This window comes from Haematobia irritans, chromosome 3, assembly GCF_050003625.1.
Source record: "Haematobia irritans isolate KBUSLIRL chromosome 3, ASM5000362v1, whole genome shotgun sequence".
NCBI classification, from domain to species: domain Eukaryota; kingdom Metazoa; phylum Arthropoda; class Insecta; order Diptera; family Muscidae; genus Haematobia; species Haematobia irritans.
The window spans coordinates 188,179,315-188,202,934 of record NC_134399.1 but is presented as its reverse complement, the minus strand read 5'-3'; the positions used below and the strand labels follow the sequence as shown (position 1 = coordinate 188,202,934).

General features: G+C 33.0%; 2 protein-coding genes across 2 annotated transcripts in view; one reads left to right on the top strand and one right to left on the bottom strand.

Moving 5' to 3' along the window:
• The window catches only part of OtopLc (proton channel otopetrin-like c), a 224,091-nt gene that overhangs the window by 27,792 nt on the left and 172,679 nt on the right, over window positions 1-23,620 (bottom strand). The window contains exon 3 of the mRNA XM_075300626.1: window positions 16,278-16,777. Coding sequence (XP_075156741.1) covers window positions 16,278-16,777 — 500 coding nt within the window. The remainder of the gene's footprint in view (window positions 1-16,277; window positions 16,778-23,620) is intronic.
• Window positions 12,426-13,400, top strand: LOC142228961 (zinc finger BED domain-containing protein 4-like). The gene has a single exon (XM_075299485.1). The coding sequence runs from the start codon at window positions 12,426-12,428 to the stop codon at window positions 13,398-13,400; it is 975 nt and encodes a 324-aa protein (XP_075155600.1).

Sequence of the window (23,620 nt, the reverse complement as noted above, 5' to 3'; positions counted from 1 at the left end):
ACATCGAAATATTCCTCTAAGACCCTATAAAGTATATATATTCTGGGTCGTGGTGAAATTCTGAGTCGATCTGAGCATGTCCGTCCGTCTGTTGAAATCACGTTAACTTCCGAACGAAACAAGCTATCGACTTGAAACTTGGCACAAGTAGTTGTTATTGATGTAGGTCGGATGGTATTGCAAATGGGCCATATCGGTCTACTTTTACGTATAGCCCCCATATAAACGGACCCCAAAATTTGGCATGCGAGTCCTCTAAGAGAAGCAAATTTCATCCGATCCGGCTGAAATTTGGTACATGGTGTTAGTATATGGTCTCTAACAACCATGCAAAAATTGGTTCACATCGGTCCATAATTATATATAGCCCCCATATAAACCGATCCCCCGATTTGGCTTGCGAGGCCGCTAAGAGAAGCAAATTTCATTCGATCCGGCTGAAATTTTGGACGTGATGTTAGTATATGTCTATAACAACCATGCAAAAAATGGTCCACATCGGTTCATAATTATATATAGCCCCCATATAAACCGATCACCAGAGTTGACCTCCGGAACCTCTTGGAAGACCAAAATTCAACTGATTCAGTTGAAATTTGGTATGTGGTGTTAATATATGGCTTCAAACTCCCATGCAAAAATTGGTCGATATCGGTCCATAATTATATATAGGCCCCATATAAAGCGATCCCCAGATTTGACCTCCAGAGCCCCTTGAAAGAGCAAAATTCTTGCCATTCGGTTGAAATTTGGTACGTGATGTTAGTATATGGTATCCAACAACCATGCAGGAATTGGTTCCTATCAGTCCATAATTATATATAGCTTCCATATAAACCGATCCCCAGATTTGACCTCCGGTGCCGATTCATTCATCCGATCTGCTTAAAATTTGGTACGTGGTGGTAGTTTATGATATTTAACAACCATGCCAAAAGTGGTCCATATCAGTCCATAATCGTACATAGCCCCATATAAACCGATCCCGAGATTTGGTTTTGGAACCTCTTGGAGGAGCAAATTTCATCCGAGTGAGTTGAAATCTGGTACATTGTGCTAGTATATGGTCGTTAACAACCATGCCTAACTAGGTCCATATCGGTCTATAGTTATATATGGCCCTCAGATAAATCGATCCACAATCACACAAAAATTGGTCCATACCAAGTTCATAATTGTATATAGCCCCCATATAAGCGACCCCCCATATTTCAATTCTGGCTCTCTACACGCTCACAAAAAATCGCTTCTGTAACATATACTCCCAAACATATTTTGCTTCAAGCATATATATTTTTGGGTATTGCCCAAACATTTATATGTTTGATCTCTTCCAATATATAATATGTTTGAAAGCATATTGCCCTAACCAATATATGTTTGGGTAGTCTAAGTTCCAAACATTTTGTATTTTTGCATCCAAATTCAATAATGTTGTCTTCCAAAAAACAATATGTTATTATGTGAACATATAATATGTTTGGAAGCATTTGCACCCAAAAATATTATATGCTTAAAAAATTCTCCCAAACAATATTGTGCTCAAAATTTTATTTATTTATTTATATATTTACAATCATAATGAATTATGAAAATAAACAGGTAATATAGGTGCTAACAACATAGAGTTTCGACCTGAATGCTCAAAATTTTGTTTCTGCCCAATTGTATATTCCCCGACATCTTTCTCACTTCCACGAGATTTTTTAGTTCTTAGCACCTTTTTCTGTAATACAAACATTGTAGAAGAAATTATTCAATTTTATGATTTTTTTTATTTTAATTTTACCTTTTGCCGGACGGGGATTCGAACAGCGGACCACACAGTTTGTAAGGATCAAAGAAGTAGCTGATCAATTGCCCAAGGAAAAATAAAATGTTAATTTTGTAATAACAAGCAACAACCACCAACTTAATTCAATATCGCTCCCTGTTAAATAGCGCTCCGAGCTACTAAACACATATATGTTTATAGGCTATTTCTAAATTAATATATGTTTGCATTCAAGCATATTATATTTACAAACATTTTATGTCCCAAACATAATATGTTCTAACATATTAACATATATGTCCCAAACATGTTATGCTAGTTTATGAACATTATATGCTTGCACTCAAAAATATTGTGTTTAAAAATTTGTGTTCCAAACATATAATGTTTATAGCCAAACATATGAAAAACAGTCTTTTTCAACCGTGTACGTACAAAAAGTCCATATCGATTCGTAATTATTTGTAGACTTAACTATACATAACTTTTTTGTCTAATATATACCATGTATGGACTAAATCACAGTCTTTCGTAGAAGTTTCTATGCAATCCATGGTGGTGGGTACATAAGATTCGGCCTGGCCGAACTTGCGGCCGTATGTACTTGTTGTTTCTCATGTGTTGACTTGAGTGATTTGTTAATTGCATTTAGTAAAATTAGGACAAATGCATGCGGTTTCTAAAAGTGATTTTTCCATATCTTTGTGAACAAATACTTTATCTATTCAATACAATTATAGTCACCTCAACGTTTCCCAGTTGTTGGAAGTTGGCTCGGGTAGTATCGATTCCCAAAAATGGCACATCTTATGATATTGATAATCTTAGGCCCATTAGTCTATTGCCCATAATCTCAAAGGTGTTTGACCATGTTATTCGGTACCAGATTACAAAACATTTACTGCTCAATGATGAACAAACTGGTTTCCGGAGGGGTTGCAGTGTTTCTTCTGCATTAGCAGGCGTCACCGAATATGTGATTGTAGCTATGAACAGAGAATATGTAGACAGAGGGGAGTCTTGTTTTTTGGTGTCCTTGGACTTGTCCACGGCGTTTGATCGTGTTGATCATAAAATTACGTCAAGGAAACTTTGTGATCTCTTTTAGTTTTCTAACAGTGCAGCTTCATTGATATATTCGTACCTAACTGGGCGAATACAGACTAATATTTGATAGTGGTTGCTTTAGAGGCAATCTTAAACATCTGCAACGTTCTTTGGACTTATTCGATTTATTTTTAGTTAAATGAAGCTTGAAACGTAAACGTGGACAAAATATGAAAAGATTTTATTGCCAATGCAATATTCGAACAGTTTGAAAAATGTCGAATAAAATCTCTATTTATCTCCCGAAACTTTCCTCATCTTTATTTTATATATAAATCACGTGCTTTAACTTTAATTTAAACAATAAGTGAAATTATTCACAATCAAATCAGTCAAAAAAAATTGAATACTCATAAATTTATTACAAAAATCTCCTATTGTTCATTTTATGCCAGATTTGCAAAAAAAAAATATTTCGGCTATTTGCTTAATACAATTTAAGAAAATACAAATATTGCAATTTGGTGTTATCTCAACAAGCCAATCAGCATTTGTTTGAGAGTTTTCATAAGCCCACAAGCCATGCCGGCAAAACACTGGGGAATTGATAACCTCCGACAAAGCAAAATCAACACTCAATGTTATCATCAACCAAGGGGTGGAAACACATACACACCCACAAATCCTGGCGCCTAGAGATACAATAAAACCAGAATCAAATAAAGCAGTTAAAAAGGATTTTTTGCTTTTTGCCCCCCACCCCCTCTTCAAATCAAACGAGTGAAAAAAGCACACACATGAACCACATTTCTCACCATGTCACGCAATCAACAGAACTGTAGGATAACAAAACATCACACATCCCACCTACACACACACATACAAACACTCACTCACTTAATTCACATATTCTAGTAAACAAAGGGAAAATAAGTAACCCAACAATTCAAGCAAACTAGAGTGTGGGAGAAAGAGCACGAGTGACAGAGAGAGCGGAGAATAGAGCGTAGTTGTTTAGTTCTTTGTTTTAGTTTAGTTCGTGACTAGAGCCAACAATTGCCTGACAATTATAATCGCTTCGAGGTACCATTTTACTTAAAAGCTTTCCACACTAAGAATTGTTGCAATAAATCGGTTTAATTCGTTGCACTCCATAAACAGAGTGCTATGAACCTGAGTATTGTCATGAAACCATATTCAAATTTCGAAGAAAAAAGAACTAAAATGAAAATTCACGCAAATGTATGAAACTATTACTCCAACTAAAATGATGTGACAATAGGTGCTATTAAAATATCACCAAAACGACAACATTTGGAGAGTGCAGAAAATTTAGAGTCTAGGTAAAAATCTCTTAGAAGTTGCATTTCCTTGTTCGAGGTCAGTATGGAAATGGTGTGGGATATTTCTATTTCTGTTTCAATAACAGCGCCCGCAATAAGGGACACATCTCAAAGTGGTAAATTTTGGTGAAATGTGTGATACACTAGTACAGTTAATATTATAGAAATAAAATTTTGACAAAATTTTCTATAGAAATAAAATCTTGACAAATTTTTCAATGGAAATAAAATTTTAACAAAATCTTACAAAGAAATAAAATTCTGACAAAATTTTCTAGAAATAAAAATTTTACAAAATTTTCTATAGAAAAAAAAACATTTTAACAAAATTTTCTATAAACATAAAATATTTTGTTTTTTTATTGTGGATTTGTACTTCAATCATATTTGTTATTTTGATCTCAGCTTTAAAACCATTGTGTTGACTAAACTACAAGAGTAGCTTAACCAACAGAGGAAAAGAATGTTTGTCAAATTTATTTGGGCAAAGCCCTCTAGACTGTAAGATGGTTGGATGGACGCACGTTTCGAAATTACCACATTCCTCATCAGCATCCTCTACTTGCAGCAAAACTATCAACCAATTATCAGAATAAATTCAGGCAGTTCATTAAACCCAACAATGAACCACACTTGAACCTTCCGAAGAAAGGGTTATGATAGCCGGCTTATGCCGAAATAAATTCATACAAACATTTCTCTTTTCCTTTGCCACCATCAAATCATTGATTTGAGTGCAGTTGGCTGGGTTTATTTTGAGCGTGCTTTCTCTTACTCAAAATAAACCCAGCCAACTGCACTCAAATCAATGATTGATGGTGGCAAAGGAAAAGAGAAAATTTTCCATAGTAATAAAATTTTGACAAAAAGTTCTATAGAAATCAAATTTTGACAAAATTTTCTATCGAAATTAAATTTTAACAAAATTTTCTACAGAAATAAAATTTTGGCAAATTTGTTTTAAAGAAATAAGATTTTGACAAAATTTTCTATACATATAAAATTTTGAACAGATTTTCTATAGAAATAAAATTCTATAGAAATAAAATGTTCTATAAAAATAAAATATTGACAAAATTTTTTATAGTAATAAAATGTTGACAAAATTTTCTATAAAAATAATTTTCTATAAAACAAAATTTTCTATAGTAATAAAATTTTGAAATAATTATCTATAAAGATAAAATATTGGCAAAATTTTCTATAGCAATAAAATTTTGACAAAATTGTCTATAGCAATAAAATTTTGACAAAATTGTCTATACAAATAAAATTTTGAAATAATTATCTATAAAGATAAAATATTGACAAAACTTTTTTTAGCAATAAAATTTTGACAAAATTTTCTATAGAAATACAGTTTTGACAAGATTTTGTATAGAAATAAAAATTTTACAAAATTTTCTATAAAAATAAAATATTGACAAAATTTTCTAGAGAAATAAAATTTTGACTAAATTTTCTATAGAAATAAAATTTTGACTAAATTTTCGATCGAAATAAAATTTTAACAAAATTTTCGATAAAAGTAAAATGTTGACAACATTATCTATAAAAATAAAATTTTGCAAAATGTTCTATAGAAATAAAATTTTGACCAAATTTTCTATAGAAATAAAACGTTGACAAAGTTTTCTATAGAAAAAAATTTTGAGAAATTTTTCAATGGAAATACAATTTTAAAAAAATCTTACATAGAAATAAAATTACGACAAAATTTTCTAGAAACAAAATTTTAACAAAATTTTCTATAGAAATAAAATTTTAACAAATTTTTCTACAGAAATAAAATGTTGGCAAAATTTTTTGTAGAAATATATATATATAAAATGTTGACGTAATTTTCTGTAGAAATAAAATTGTGATAAACTTTTCTATAAGCATAACATTATAGCAAAATATTTTATAGAAATAAAATTTCTTATAGAAATACAATTTTAACAAAATTTGTTATAGAAATAAAATTTTGACAACATTTTCTACAGAAATAAAATTTTGACAGAATTTTTTATAGAAATAAAATTTTGACAAAATTTTCTATAGAAATTTAATTTTGACAAAATTCTCTATAGAAAATTTTATTTCTATAGAATTTTAGTTCTATAGAAAAAATTGTCAAAATTTTCTATAAAATAAAAATGTTACCAAAATTTTTTATAGAAGAAAAGATTTGGCAAAATTTTCTATAGAACAAAAATGTTGACAAAATTTTGAGGCAAATCGAATAAAAATTGCCGTTCTGAAATACAAAAGGCATTGTTTGCATCAGTTTGGCTTTTGTTTATTACTAAGTTTTTTCTTAACATTTACGGCAATTACGGGTTAGCTGAAAGGTAATGTAACAACATAAAGCGCTATATTCTCTCCGAATTATTGACTTAAAACCGCCGAAAAAGCCCATTCCCGGATGAGCGGCGTCTACCCTAGATTGGGTACTCGTATAGTTGCATTCCGCTATTTCAGTCTCACTTAAACGATTGTAATACCACAGTGGTTAACTTCTCTCTTATCAATTAGTGCTGCCCGATTCCATGTTTAGCTCAATGAAATGTCATCAGCATTACTGAGAGAGGGTAATCCACCTCTGAAAAGATTTTTGATGTTTGGTCGAAACTGGATTTGAACCCACGAACCTGTGTATGAAAGGCTGGCATGATAACCATTACAGCACGGTGGCTCCGGAAATTTTGGTGATCACTGTGCGGTATAAATGAAGTGAGGAGCCTCCTTTTAAAAGCATTCGTGGTTGGTGCGTGCTGAGTGCGATGGTGATCAGTCCTGTTGGAATTTCCATGGTCTGCGGCCGAATTTTTTATCTGGACAGATCATTTATTTTGAAACGAATACAAGCTGAGGCAGATGAACGACCCATACCAGTACTATCGACGGCGCATGAATTATGGTGGCACAACGAAGGTGTACATTTTACGCTGACCTATTTGGAAAAACCCTACAATTTTGTTTGTTCACGCTCTAAATGGAATGGCTTCTCATACAAAAAGAAAACCAAATTCGGTAACTAGCCACTTTCCTGCAAGCGAAGCGAACTTTTTTTTGAGCCTCGATAACTTACGAGCTATTTTTCTACCACTTCGCCTTGAATATCGATAAAATCTGGCCTCCACTTGTCGAATCGTTATTTGAGGTTGTTACCTTTTTTCATTACGACGCGATGCATGAATTCCAACCTTATTTCTAAATTAAATATATCAAAATGCTTTTATAAGTTTGTGAACAATAAAATGCACTGTCGCTTGAATATAGCTACCAGCTGTCAGATGTGCGATTCAGAATGGAAAGCAAACTGAAGTTAACCACATTGTATGTTTGTTTAACTGGTGAAGTTAACCATGTGGCTGGTATCGGCTTTAATACGAATTGAACACTTCGATCATTTATCTCAAAACGTGATTTTTTTTCTAAATAACACCTCTTAATGGCAAATTTTTATACCCTCCACCATAGGAAATATTCGAAATATTGCTCTAAGACCCCATAAAGTATATATATTCTGGGTCGTAGTGAAATTCTGAGTCGATCTGAGCATGTCCGTCCGTCCGTCCGTTCGTCCGTCCGTCTGTTGAAATCACGCTAACTTCCGAACGAAACAAGCTATCGACTTGAAACTTGGCACAAATAGTTGTTATTGATGTAGGTCGAATGGTATTGCAAATGGGCCATATCGGTCCACTTTTACGTATAGCCCCCATATAAACGGACCCCCAAATTTGGCTTGCGATTGCTCTAAAAGAAGCAAATTTCATCTGATCAGGCTGAAATTTGGTACATGGTGTTAGTAAATGGTGTCTAACAACCACACAATAATTGGTCCATATCGGTCCACTTTTACGTATAGCCCCCATATAAACGGAACCCCAAATTTGGCTTGCGATTGCTCTAAGAGAAATTTGGTACATGGTGTTTGTATATGGTCTCCAACAAGCACGCAAAAATTGGTCTACATCGATCCATAATTATATATAGCCCCCATATAAACGGAACCCCAAATTTGGCTTGCGATTGCTCTAAGAGAAGCAAATTTCATCCGATCCGGCTGAAATTTGGTACATGGTGTTTGTATATGGTCTCTAACAAGCACGCAAAAATTGGTCTACATCGATCCATAATTATATAGCCCCCATATAAACCGATCCCCCGATTTGGCTTGCGTAGCCTCTAAGAGAAGCAAATTTCATCCGATCTGGCTGAAATTTGGTACATGGTGTTGGTATATGTTCTCTAATGACCATGCAAAAATTGGTCCACATCGACCCACAATTATATATAGCCCCATATAAGCCGATCTCCAGATTTGACCTCCGGAGCCTCTTGGAGGAGCAAAATTCATCCGATCCGGTTGACATTTGAAACATGGTGTTAGAATGTGGTCTCTAACAAACACGAAAAATTGATCCATATCGGTCCATAGTTATATAGCTCCCATATAAACCGTTCCCCAGATTTGATCTCCGGAGCCTCTTGGAGGAGCAAAATTCATCCGATCCGGTTGAAATTTGCAACGTGGTGTTAGTATAAGGCCGCTAATAACCATGCCAAAATTGGTCCATATCGGTTTATAGTTATATATAGCCGATCCCCAATCACACCAAAATTGGTCCATATCGGTTCATAATCATGGTTGCCACTCGAGCAAAAAATAATCTACCAAACTTTTATTTTTATAGAAAACATTGTCAAAATGTTAGGTTAGGTTAGGTTATGTGGCAGCCCGATGTATCAAGCTCACTTAGACTATTCAGTCCATTGTGATACCACAGTGGTGAACTTCTCTCTTATCACTGAGTGCTGCCCGATTTCATGTTAAGCTCAATGACAAGGGACCTCCTTTTTATAGCCGAGTCCGAACGGCGTTCCACATTCCAGTGAAACCACTTAGAGAAGCTTTGAAACCATCAGAAATGTCACCAGCATTACTGAGGTGGGATAATCCACCGCTGAAAAACTTTTTGGTGTTCGGTCGTAGCAGGAATCGAACCCACGACCTTGTGTATGCAAGGCGGGCATGCTAACCATTGCACCACGGTGGCTCCCTTGTCAAAATGTTATTTCTATAGAAAATTTTGACAAAATTTTATTTCTATAGAAAATTTTGTCAAAATTTTATTTCTATAGAAAATTTTGTCAAAATTTTACTTCTATAGAAAATGTTGTCAAAATTTTATTTCTATAGAAACTTTAAACTTAATTATATACGTATTTAATCGGCCTTTTTTAGTTTAATATATACCACGTATGTACTATGTGGTATATATTACGGTGTTAGGAAGTTTTAAGGTACCTTGCCATCGGCTTCAGTAGAAGTTTCTACGCAATCCATGGTGGAGGGTACATAAGCTTCGGCCTGGCCGAACTTACGGGCGTATATACTTGTTTATTCTTAAAAGTTCCCAGCAAAAGAGCATCGCCAAAAAAGTACTGAAAGTGGTCTTTTTGGATCCGGAAGTGGTACAAAATTGGCTCAGAAGCGATGAATTTAATTTATGGGCTTGTCATAGGACGGATGTTCACCATTTCAACAGCCGTTGCACTAAATATGCATCGCTTTTTAAGGTGTGATCCGAATTCAGTGTTTTGGATGTGATGTGAAAATGTTTGTGATATTATGACAAATAAATACTTTTAAAAAATTTTTTATGATTTTTAATGCATACTAACGTTTGTCTGAAATCCTTGATCTCAAATATTTTCAAAAATGCGCAATTTTTCTAGAATAGATTTACCAATTTTTTTCGGCACAATTTTGAATAATTTTATTAATCCTTACTATGTTTCTAATCTATTTGAAGCAACAAAAAGTTTAAATTACTTTTTAAAAATATGAAACAAGTGAGTTATAAAATATTGAATTAAAAGAACTTCCTGAGTATTTAAAATAAAGAACATCTGTGGGAGAAAATTTTTGAAAGTGAATTTAAAGTTGTGCCTTTAGAAGAACTTCCAAATTTTTTGCTGGGTTGTCATAAGAACTTGAGCAAAATATTCCCAGCGACTTAACCGAAATTTTGTTTTCTACCTGCAACTTGCATATGAGCTCAAAATAATTATCTTAAATTTTCCCAAAAGAATAGTTGCCAAACAATACAATTTTGTAACAGAAGCTGTCACAAACTAATGAAAAACTATGTATGTGTATGTGTGTGTGCATACATCTTCATTCATATGCAGACAAGTACTTTTCCAAATTACTTGAGAAATGTGCATTTGTGCATTGTCTTCTTTCTCTAGCGAAATAAAAAGACACACCCATAATTCAGGTGGTAATTTGTCTTTTTATTGCCTCTGATTACTTTCTGAGACATTGTGCATATTTGTCTTCATCGTCGCCGTCGACGTCGTCTTTTGCTTTCATTGTCATGCATTTGTAATATCGTTCATTCACACTATGTAATATCAAAAACATATTCAAATACGTTCACACGTGTATACAAACACACACAGTCATCTTCTCAATGCAATAAGATGATTTATGATTCGCTTTCATTGTAACAATCGGACAAAAGTTATGAATGAATGCCAAAGAAATTGCAACAATGCTTCTAAGTTGTATTAAAACGCTGAAAAGTTTTCTTTTAATTACCAATATGATTTAAACCCTAATTGGTTTGATTCATAACTTCAAAGTTCGTTCCATTTGATTACAAAAGGCTAAATATCGAAGTCGTTCTTATGAATTCATTTTCAAATTACCGACATTTATTGAAAACTAAAATTGCGGTATGGAAGTTTGAAATATTTGGCTTTGCCATAATTAGTGGAGTCAAATGCAGTAAGCTTTACAGCGAAGGAATCATCGCAGGAATCTTTACCGCATTTGACGAAATAACTACAGGTCTCACTGATCTGTAAAATGAGGATAATATTCGTACGGGGAATCGCATTAGAAATTTCCGATTTAATCTAGGATGAATGGCGAGTCAAGGAGCCAATCTAGTTCTAAACTCAAGGAACATCAAAAACGAAGAGTCTTCGCTGATGGAAATGCCCTTGAATAAGGGAAAGGAATTGTGGATAAAAACACGTCAATGGCACATAAGCCTAGACTCTCGTGGACTGAGCCTCAAAAGATGAAAAAGTTACTGCTCAACAATTTCTTGCAAAACTATTTTTATTAGCTTTTATTTTAAGTTGAATTATGTTGCGTGATCGAACTTTAGTGAGCAAATCTTAAAGTCAAATTTGAATTTATATGAGCTCCTCTTATGCTGACAATTAAAAAAACAAAGTGGAAAATTGCCGTTGTTTCAATAAACACAAAAGTCGACTTATTTCAAACTAGAGTTGTGTAGTTCGCGAACGAACTAGTTCAATTGAACTACTCTTTCTAATGAACTAGGTGAACTAGTTCCAAGCAATCCGTTCTTTTAGTTCAGCAGCTCACTTGTTCTTTTCTTTCACTTGTTTTTCGTTCTTTGTTCGCTCTTTCGCTCATATGTCAGTTCAATAGAGTGTTGCCACTCTAAATTCAATATGCCAAATGCCACCTAAATGGAAACGATTGATTCCGTGTTGTATTTTTAGACGCCGTTAGTTTTAGAACAAATTACCAACTTAAAGTTTACAAAGTTAAAAATAAATTATAATAATGTCTTCACGAAAGCACAGTGCTATTTGGTTTCATTTTTCCGAAGACGGTGATAGAAGAGCCAAATGCAACTATTGCAAAGCCTCAATTAGCATTGCAAACGGTTCTAATGGAAATCTTTCAAGGCATATGAAAACAAAACATCCTTTTTCGCCGTTAAGTCTTGAAAGGCAGGATCCAAGTCCAAACGTTATATCTGTTGACGATGGTGAAATGCCTTGTACCAGCTCCCAATCAATGATCCCCGCCAGACTACGCCAGACACAACCACAGCAGACCATTACTCAATTCATCCGCAGGCCTCCTCCAATACAAAAGTCCCAAAAAATCGACAAACAAGTTCTAAAATTTATAGCTAAAGGCAACCATTCCCTAAGAGTTGTCGAGGAACCCGAATTTAAGAACTTAATAACGGCAGTCTCGCAGTGTCCTGGTTATGCATTGCTATCAAGAAAAACGTTGTCGCAAAACATTCTGCCAAATGTACACAATGCTATCATGGAGGAGGTACAAATGTCGGTTAAGAAGGCGACAGCAGTATGCCTCACTACTGATGGTTGGACGTCAAGAAATCACTCCAGCTATGTGGCAGTTACAGCCCATTTCATAGACGAAACCACATCTATGAAATCGCACTTGTTAGCATGAGAAGAGTTTGATGAAAGGCACAGCAGCATTTCTCAAGGAGGTAGTCGAGAAATTTGAAATTGCCAACAAGGTAACGGCCATAGTGAGTGGTAATGATGCTAATATTACCGCAGCTATACGACTGGGTCAATGGCGTCCAATTGGATGCTTCGCACATTCATTAAACCTTGTTGTGCAGGCAGCTTTAAAAGAAATTGATGTGGTACTGACAAAAGTCAAGCGAATTGTGGAGTATTTTCATAAAAGTTCACAGGCCCTGAAAAAACTTCTAGACACGCAAAAACAGATGCAACTGCCAGAGCTTAAATTAAAACAGGATGTCGCTACTAGGTGGAATTCAACATATGATATGTTACAACGGATCCATGTTGTGAAGGATGCAGTAATAGCTACGCTGTCACTGACCAGGCCAGAATTGATGCTACCGCTTGAAGACTGGGACCTCATTAAAGAAGTCATTCCCATACTTAAGCCGTTTTATGAAGTAACTATCGAAATATCGGCGGAAAAATGTGTTACTCTTTCGAAAGTCACACTTATGTGCAAAATTCTGGAGGGTCATATGTCTAAGTGCACTTCCGAAAACAATCACGTCATAGCCATGTTGTTAACCATCCGGAGTTATCTTAATAATCGCTTTGGCGGTTATGAAAAACAAGTTTTGTACAGCGAAAGTACAATTTTGGACCCTCGATTTAAAAAATTGGGCTTCAAAAACGCTTCTAACTACGAAAACGCTGTGAAGATATTGAGGGCAAATATAACCAAAATAACATTGCCAGATTCCAATAACCGAGAAGAAACTCATATAATAGAAACAAACGACAATGTGGATACAAATGATTTTTGGAGTGATTTTGACAAAAAATTCACTCATACAGTTCGTCCTGAAAGTAATTCGGCAGCAGCAATCAGAGAGTTTGACAAATACCTCAACGAAGAATATCTGGATAGAAGGAAAGATCCACTAGATTGGTGTAGATAGAAGAGCACTATTTATCCAAGAGTTTATTGCTATTTTTTAAACGGTTGTGCGTTGTGGCAACTTCAGTGCCCTGCGAAAGGATTTTTTCAACTACGGTGCAAATAATAAATGAAAGACGGACTTTACTAAAATCCAGTAATGTCTCAAAGTTAATATTTTTGAACAAAAATATGTAGTATTGTAAATATTTTTTTTTAATTAATTTGTTTTAGAAATGAGTAACAATAGTAAATTATAACTATTATAATAGCAAAAGACTGAAGTATATAATATAAAACATATATATGATATTTAATGTTAAACTCTATTCCGTATTTTTTTACTTTAGATTTAAAAATAAATCCTAGTTGGTTGAACCGACTTGAGAATACCCAAACCATTACAAAATTTGTTTTAATTATATTATAGTAAGTACTAAGAACTTCATTTGAAAAAAAAATATTAAAGAATCCATCATAAAAATAAACCAAATTAAATAAAACAATTTTAATAGTATTATGCATATTTGTTTGTTATAAATTCATAAAAGCGCATAACAAGTGAGCTATATTGCGATTATGAGCTAAAAAATGTATTGCAGTTCACATAACGAGCGAACTACAATACGCTGATTGAGCTACTTTGTGAATTTGAGCTAATGAACTACTGAACTAAAAGAGCGAACTAGTTCACTTCAAAGAGCTGAACTAAAAAGAGCGCTCTGCTCACTGAACTAAAATGCCCAACACTATTTCAAACCATAAGGCGCAATTTCGCCCAGGCCGATTCTAAAAGACCCACTACAATGGATAAAAAATAATAGGATTTGTAAAGCTCGTTCTGTGGCATTAGAAGAACACTTTAGCAATATAGTCTAATAAATGAAATGAGTAGATCGTCCAATAAAGGGAACTGATGAGAATGTGGAAATCCTAAACAGCTGTCTTCCCAATCATTTTGGACAATATTTGGACAACTTTCCAAACACCATAAAAAACTGGTAAGGATAGCCTAAAAAAATAAGCCATCACATGTACTAGAGTACGCTATGTATACTTCGTACCAAAAAACAGTCTTGAATGCGCATCACTATGATAATTGGAAAATAAAAAGACAAAACAACAAAAAGAAATTGTCTTTAAGTTTATTGACTTTTTATATCTTGATCGCAAAACAAAAAAGAGTTAAAAACAAGTAAGGAAAGTCTAAAGTCGGCGGGGCCGACTATATTATACCCTGCACCACTTTGTAGATCTAAATTTTCGATACTATATCACATCCGTCAAATGTGTTGGATTCTATATATAAAGGTTTGTCCCAAATACATACATTTAAATATCACTCGATTTGGACAGAATTTGATAGACTTTTACAAAATCTATAGACTCAAAATTTAAGTTGGCTAATGCACTAGGGTGGAACACAATTTTAGTAAAAAAAATATGGAAAACATTTAAATCTGAAGCAAATTTAAAGAAACTTCTCAAAAGTTTATTTATGATTTATTACTCGATATATATGTATTAGAAGTTTAGGAAAATTAGAGTCATTTTTACAACTTTTCGACTAAGCAGTGGCGATTTAACAATGAAAATGTTGGTATTTTGACCATTTTTGACGAAATCAGAAAAAGATATATATGGGAGCTATATCTAAATCTGAACCGATTTCAACCAAATTTGGCACACATGACTATATTACTAATTGTACTTCTAATGCAAAATTTCAACCAAATTGGGACAAAACTCTGGCTTCTGGGGCCATATAAGTCCATGTCGGGCGAAAAATGTATATGGGAGATATATCTAAATCTGAACCGATTTCAATCAAATTTGGTACACATGACTATACTACCAATTGTACTCCTTGTGCAAAATTTCAAGCTAATGGGGATAAAACTCTGGCTTCTGGGTCCATATAAGTGCATATCGGGCGAAATATATATGGGAGCTATATCTAAATCTGAATCGATTTCAACCAAATTTGGCACGCATAGCTACAATGCTAAATCTACTCCCTGTGCAAATTTTCAACCAAATTGGGCCAAAACTCTGGCTTTTAGGACCATATTAGTCCATATCGGGCGAAAGATATATATTGGAGCTATATCTAAATCTGAACCGATTTTAATCAAATTTTGCACAATTGACTATACGACTAAGTGTTATGTTTGTACAAAATTTCAAGCAAATCGGTATAAAACTCTGGCTGCTGGGTCCATATTAGTGCATATCGGGCGAAAGATATATATGGGAGCTATATCTAAATCTGAACCGATTTCTTCCAAAATCAATAGGGTTCTATTCTGACCCAAATTAGGAACATGTGGCAAATTTGAAAGCGATTGGACTTAACTTGCGACCTAGACTTTGATCACAAAAATGTGTTCACAGAGAGACGGACATGATTATATCGACTCAGGGACCCACCCTGAGCATTATTGCCAAAGACACCATGTGTCTATCTCGTCTCCTTCTGGGTGTTACAAACATATGCACTAACTTATAATACCCTGTTCCACAGTGTGGCGCAGGGTATAATTAATTAATTAAAGTCAAATTAACTGTATTCCTCATTAAAATTGTGTCAACAGTAACGCTAGCTCTAACCGATCAACTTTTAAAATTATTTTCCTTACTCCTTCATTAACTGCAGTTTTGTTTTGTGACCCACTGTCCGACCCATTTGATTTAACAAACCTTTTTAAAATTACCCCAAAAATCTTATTTTGTATAACACCTCTCAAATGCACCAAACATGTCTTAATTATTTTGCACATAGATAGAGTCTATCATCAGATTTCCATTCACTCTTGCTTATTTTTTCACTCCCAACAAACGCTGGAAGTCTGGACTGGACTACAAATTTTAGGATTAACAAAATAAAATGTCTACTTACTTTTTTACTCTTGGCATTGGTGGATAGACAAACGATGGACGATGTGTTCTCTTGATGGCCGGCAGAACGGGATAACTTGTCAACTGACTCGAATGATACATCAACGCCAAATGACCCGTCTGACGTTCGTCTCCTGTCAACTGGGCCTGTGACGATGTACCCGGTGAGGGAGGACCCGAACCGTCTCCATCGCCATCACCACCACCGCCACAGGTTAGTTGAGAGGCAACGGGCAAATTTGATTCATCTATGGTTACTCTATGTTGGGAGCCTGATTCTCGTATACGAGCCGATAGCTTAGCAGGTGATACAGATGATGTGTGTGAGGCGCTCTCCGGTGACACCAAGAGATTGGGAGTTGGTGTTACCGCCGTTACTGGTGTTGTTGACGAGGTAGTGGAGGCTGCCGTTGCCGTTGCCGTTGCTGCGGCCGCTGTGGCAGCAATTTGACGCATCGTTTCATCTCCACTGCTGCTGGCTGCACGTATGTGTCGCGATTCCTGTAATAGACTAGAGCTGGTATAAGAAGCCGGTACAGTGGGAGTGGGCACGGCCACACCATGTGAATGCGGATGATGATTTTGATGATGAGGATGCTGGAACTGATGGGGCAAGTGATAATGATGATGGCTGCTCATTTGACGAGTTGTGGGTAACTTTTGAGCTGAACTTACGATGGCCTGGGGCTGTTCATCCCTATACGATAGGGATGTGGTCGTGGCCGCTGCAGTTGTTAGGGTTGATGATGCCGTGGCTCGTGTATCACTGGTGGAAGCCGACGAGGATGTTGATGGCAATGAGTCCGTAGCAGTACTGCAAGTAGAATTTGAACGAGACATTTTTTTTGTTAGTGATTTCGATGGAATGTGAAATGCTCTTGCAATGGCTGGCTAATTAGAATTTCTATTTGGGTTGATTGTTGTGACTTGACTACTATCCCGAAACGAAAGTCAATGTCATTTGTTTTAGTTGGACTGTCATTCTACCGAATTTCCCGAATTGTAATGTATCTCAATTGTTTATGGTGTTGAATATGGATTTTTTTTTTTGTCCAATATGATTTTTCGTTATGATTCTTTCTCTTGAAATTTTGCACGTCCGGACATAATGATGAATGGATAATAAATGATTTAGGTTTTTTTACGATTTGTCCACACTAAAGATGCAGACTAAATCCCTCAACCATGGTTGTTCTATATATAGAGAAGACCCCCTATCTGTCTACCTATCTCTTTTACTGGTGTTAAATTAAATAATTGAATTGAAAAAAAAAAAACTAAATAAAATAAAAACAACAACAATAAGTATAAGTATGCTTTTTTGCTCTAGTGGTATTACTGATGATGACGATGCTGAGGATGATGTTATGGTTATGGAGAGTGATACCATATTGGAGATTTTTGCGACAATTGAGATTTATTTTGAAATAAAATTTCAAGAAAAATTCAAAAACAAAAGAAATAATATTTTCACAAAATCTTTTATAGATATAAAGTTTTCTTTTCATTTCTGCTTAAAACCATGCTAAACTACAATATTAACTTAACGAACAGAGGATAAATATGTTTGTCAAATTTATTTGGCCAATGCCCAGTTCCGATAGATATCCAATAATGTTTGGATATCTACCGGAACTGCCACCTTCCTCATCAGCATCGACTACCTGCAGCGAAACTATCAACCAATTATCAGATTAAAATCGAATGTGAAGTGAATTACACTTGAACTCCTCTATTACTTACTTTTCCTCTGATGGTTAATCTACTCTTGTAGTTTAAAACCATTTCTTGGTTTTAATCTGACACTAAAACAATAATAATGATTGAAAATGAAACCGACAATAACAAATACAACAAGTTATACGGCCGTAAGTTCGGCCATGCCGAATCTTATGTACCCTCCACCATGGATTGCGTAGAAACTTCTACGAAAGATTGTCATCCACAATCGAATTACTTGGGTTGTGGTATCTTAAAACTTCTTAACATCGTTTTCTAAATTGTGAGTTTATCCATATATCCTATGGTGGAGGGTATAAAAACATAACAAATAACATTTTCCATAGAAAAACAAATCTTAAAAAAATTCTATAGTAATATAATTTTGACAATTTTTTTATGGATTTTTTTAAGTGAATTAATTTGCTTATTTCTATAGAAAATGTTGTTGAAATTTTATAACTATACACAAGTTTGCAAGATTTTATTTCTATAGAAAATTTCGTCAAAATTTTATTTCTATTGAAAATTTTGTCAAAATGTTATTACTTTAAAAAAATTTCTTAAAATTTTATTTTAATGAAAATTTTATATGACTTTATTACCTATTTAGTTTGGTTAGTCGACCTTTGGAATTTTACAATTTTGGGATTATTCGTTTGGCTCGAGGTCATGGACTAATGAAAAATGCTGGTGTTGTTGTTTTTTATTACTTTTTTATTGAAATGTTCTCGGATATTTCGATACACCATCGGTGATCATCTTCAGCGAGATATTATATTTTACACAGTTATGGACTTTCTCCTTACAAAGCTCATGTCTATTACTGTAGAAAATTTGGTCAACATTTTGTTTATATAGAAAATTTAGTCAAAAATTCATTTGTATCCAAAATTTTATCAGAGATTAATTCTATAGAAAAACGTGCTTATATAGAACATTTTCTCAAAATGTTATTTCTATGGAAAATGTTGTCAAAATTTTATTTTTTACAGAAAATCGTAGCAAAATTTTATTTCTATAGAAAATTTTGTCAAAATTTTTTTTTCTATAGAAAATTTTGTCAAAATTTTGTTTCTTTGAAACATTTATCAGACTTTATTTCTATAAAAAATTTATTTTATTTTATTACTATAGAAAATTTTATCAAAATTTTACATCTAATGAAAATTTTATCAGACTTTATTTCCATAGAAAATTCCGCCAACATTTTGTTTATATAGAACATTTTGTCAACATTTTGTTTATATAAACAAAAATATTAAAAAAATTTCTCAACATTTTATCTCTATGGAAAATGATGTCAAAATTTTATTTTTATAGAAAATTGTAGCAAATTTTTATTTCTATAAAAAATTTTCTAAATTTTTTTCTATTGAACATTTTGTCAAATTTTATATCTATTTATTTTTAAAAAAATTTCTTAAAATTTTATTTTAATGAAAATTTTATCAGACTTTATTACCATAGAAAACTTGGTCAATATTTTGTTTATATAGAAAATTTAGTCAAAATTTCATTTGTATCCAAAATTTTATCAGACTTTATTTCTATAGAAAAACGTACTTATATAGAACATTTTCTCAAAATGTTATTTCTATAGAAAGTGTTGTCAAAATTTTATTTTTTTATAGAAAATCGGAGCAAAATGTTATTTCTATAGAAAATTTTGTCAAAATTTTATTTCTATGAAAATTTTGTCAAAATGTTATTTCTATGAAAATTTTGTCAAAACTTTATTTTTTTATAGAGAAACGTAGCAAAATTTTATTTCTATAGAAAATTTTGTCAAAATTGTATTTCTATGAAAATTTTGTCAATATGTTATTTCTATGAAAATTTTGTCAACATTTTATTTCTTTGAAACATTTATCAGACTTTATTTCTATAAAAACATTTGTAAAAATTTTATTACTATTGAAAATTTTATCAAAATTTTACTTCTAATGAAAATTATATCAGACTTTATTTCCATAGAAAATTTTGCCAACATTTTGTTTATATATAACATTTTGTCAACATTTTGTTTATATCGAAAAAAATATTTAAAAAAATTTCTCAACATTTTATTTCTATGGAAAATGATGTCAAAACTTTATTTTTATAGAAAATTGTAGCAAATTTTTATTTCTACAACAATTTTCTAAATTTTTTTCTATTGAAATTTTTATCAAATTTTATATCTATTTATTTTGTCAAAATTTTATTTCTATGAAAATTTTGTGAAATTTTTTTTTTATATAAAAAGTTTTGTCAAAATTTCATTTCTAACTATAGACAATTTAGTCAAACATTTATTTCTATAAGAAATTTTGTCAAAATTTTATTTCTGTAGAATATTTTATCAAAATTTGATTTCTATTGAATATTTGGTTCAAATTTTATTTCTATAGAATGTTTTAAAAAAATTTTATTTCTATAGAATATTTGGTTCAAATTTTATTTCTATAAACAATTTTTCAAAATCTTATTTATATAGCAAAGTTTATCAATTTTTTTAATAGAACATTTTCTCTTATTTCTATAGAAAATATTATTAAAATTTTGTCAAAATCTTATTTCTAAAGAAAATTTTATTAACATTTTATTGTTATAGAAAATGTTTATTTCTATAGAATCTTTTTTCAAAATTTATTTCTATGGAAAATGTTTTCAGACTTCATTTCTATAAAAAATTTTGCCAAAATTTCGTTTCTATAGAAAATGTTGTACAATAATATTTCCATAGAAAAAAATGTCAAAATTTTATTTCTATAGAAAATTTTGTAAAAATTTTATTACTATAGAAAATTTTGTAAAAATTTTATTACTATAGAAAATTTTCTAAATATTTTATTTCTATTTTTATATGTTACCCCCCACCATAGGATGGGGGTATATTAACTTTGTGATTCCGTTTGTAACACATCGAAATATTAGTCTAAGACCTCATAAAGTATATATATTCTGGGTCGTGGTGAAATTCTGAGTCGATATGAGCATGTCGGTCCGTCCGTCCGTCTGTTGAAATCACGCTAACTTCCGAACGAAACAAGCTATCGACTTGAAACTTGGCACAAGTAGTTGTAATTGTTGTCGGTCGGATGGTATTGCAAATGGGCCATATCGGTACACTTTTACGTATAGCCCCCATTGAAACGGACCCCCAAATTTGGCTTGCGATTGTTCTAGGAGAAGCAAGTTTCATCCGATCCGACTGAAATTTAGTACACGGTTTTAGTATATGATCTCTAACAACCATGCAAAAATTCACATCGGTCCATAATTACATATAGCCCCCATATAAACTGATCCCCAGATTTGGAAGCAAATTTCATCCGGTCCGGGTGAAATTTGGTACATGGCATTAATATATGGTCTCTGACAACCATGCAAAAATTGGTCCATATTGGTCCATAATTATATATAGCCCCCATATAAATCGATTCCCAGATTTGTCCTCCGGAGCTTCTTGGAGGAGCAAAATTCATCCGATCCGGTTGAAATTTGGAACATGGTGTTAGAATGTGGTCTCTAACAAACATGCAAGAATTGGTCCATATCGGTCCATAATTATATATAGCCCCCATATAAACCGTTCCCCAGATTTGATCTCCGGAGCCTCTTGGAGGAGCAAAATTCATCCGATCCGGTTGAAATTTGTAACGTAGTGTTAGTATAAGGCCGCTAATATACATGCCAAAATTGGTCCATAGCGGTCTATAGTTATATATAGCCGATCCCCAATCACACAAAAATTGATCCATATCGGTTCATATTCATGGTTGCCACTCGAGCCAAAAATAATCTACCAAATTTTATTTTTATAGAAAACATTGGCAAAATGTTATTTCTATAGAAAATTTTGTCAAAATTTTATTTCTAAAGTAAATTTTGTCAAAATTTTATTTCTATAGAAAATTTTTTTCCAAATTTTACTTCCATGGAAAATGTTGTCAAAATTTTATTTCTATAGAAACTTTAAACTTAATTATATATGTATTTAATCGGCCTTTTTTAGTTTAATATATACCACGTATGGACTATGTGGTGTATATTACGGTGTTAGGAAGTTTTAAGATACCTTGCCATCGGCAAGTGTTACCGCAACCCAAGTAATTCGATTGTGCATGACAGTCTTCAGTAGAAGTTTTTACGCAATCCATGGTGGAGGGTACATAAGCTTCGGCCTGGCCGAACTTACGGCCGTATATACTTGTTTTTCTGTTGAAAATGTTGTTAAAACTTTATTTCTATTTAGTTGTCAAAATTTTAGTTCTATCATAATTTTGTGAACATTTTATTTCTATAGAAAATTTTGTAAAATTTCATTTCTATAGAAAATTTTGACAAAATTTCCTATCTATAGAAAATTTTGTCAAAATTTTATTTCTATATAATATTTTATTTTATTTCTATGGCAGAGTTTGTCAATTTTTTTAATAGAAAATTTTCTCTTATTTCTATAGAAAATTTTTTATTTCTATGTATAGAAAATTTTATCAGACTTTATTTCTATAGAAAACCGCTTCGCTGCGCATTCCGAAGCATATTTGTAGGAACAATTTGCGTTAACTTAGTCAACCATATCCTTCGTGCTGAAAACAAATTCGAAAATACGGAGGATATTCATATGTAAAACGGTTCGTCTTAATAAATGTCTTTCCTCCAAATTTTTTAAATAATGTTCTGTATTCAAGTAGTTGGACAATCTTCTATATTTCTTGAGAATTTTAAGTGTGGTTTGTTTGAAAGGTATCCTTCTCCTCAAAATTAAGCACTATATTATAATAACATACAAAGAATTACTGTTTCCCATCCAATAAATCGGAAAAAGCAAAAGTAGTAAAAAAGTTTACCACATTAACCCTCTATGTTGGCTGCCAATTTCATGTAAATTTAAGTTCGTTACTAAAAAGAAGTCTGGCAGAAGCCTGTGCAAAAATCATAAAATTATGTACCGAGTTCCCATTTATGGACAACCCTCTACTTTCAATTTAAGAAAAACAAAAAAAAAACGGACAAAAGGGAACCCTCTCCCCACCTTCACTCCACACAGACCTGATATCGGAATTATAAGCCTAAAGGGACGGCCTCTCTTCCGTCCAAATATCACAAAGTCAGGTATCAACTATTAATATCGTAACCTCTCCCCACTCCTCTGTAAATTTCAAGTAACTCGGTAAAGTTTAATTGTTTCTCTGTATGTACTTAAGAGAAGCCGATGTCTCCCTATGCCCCTATGTTTTTATTAAAAAATCAGAACCCTGATATAAATTTCATAACCTCGCCCATTTTTTCCGTAAAATTTCAGTCGGGGGAATTTATTTTTTTTTTCACTGTACTTTAAAAAAAGTCGGGCAAAGGGGTTGATCCCAACCCACAACCCCCCCCCCCCCCCCCACCGAGCAAATATCGAAAAGTAATGTAGAGGATTTTTGTCTAGATGCCAACCCCAACCTTCAATGAAAATTTCAAGCAAATCGCATAATTTTGTTCCAAGTTTCAAAAAGTAGGGCAAGGGGGAGGTCCCTCTCCCCGTCGACATATGAAATCATCAGGTATCCGATATTAATTAAATAACCTCACCGCATGTTCTCTGTAAATCTCAGGTAATTTAGAGAATTTTAGTTTTTTCACTGTACT

What these genes read in the sequence shown, in the direction of transcription:
- LOC142228961 (XM_075299485.1), top strand. Translation starts at nt 12,426, where the DNA reads ATGAAAGGCACAGCAGCATTTCTCAAGGAGGTAGTCGAGAAATTTGAA.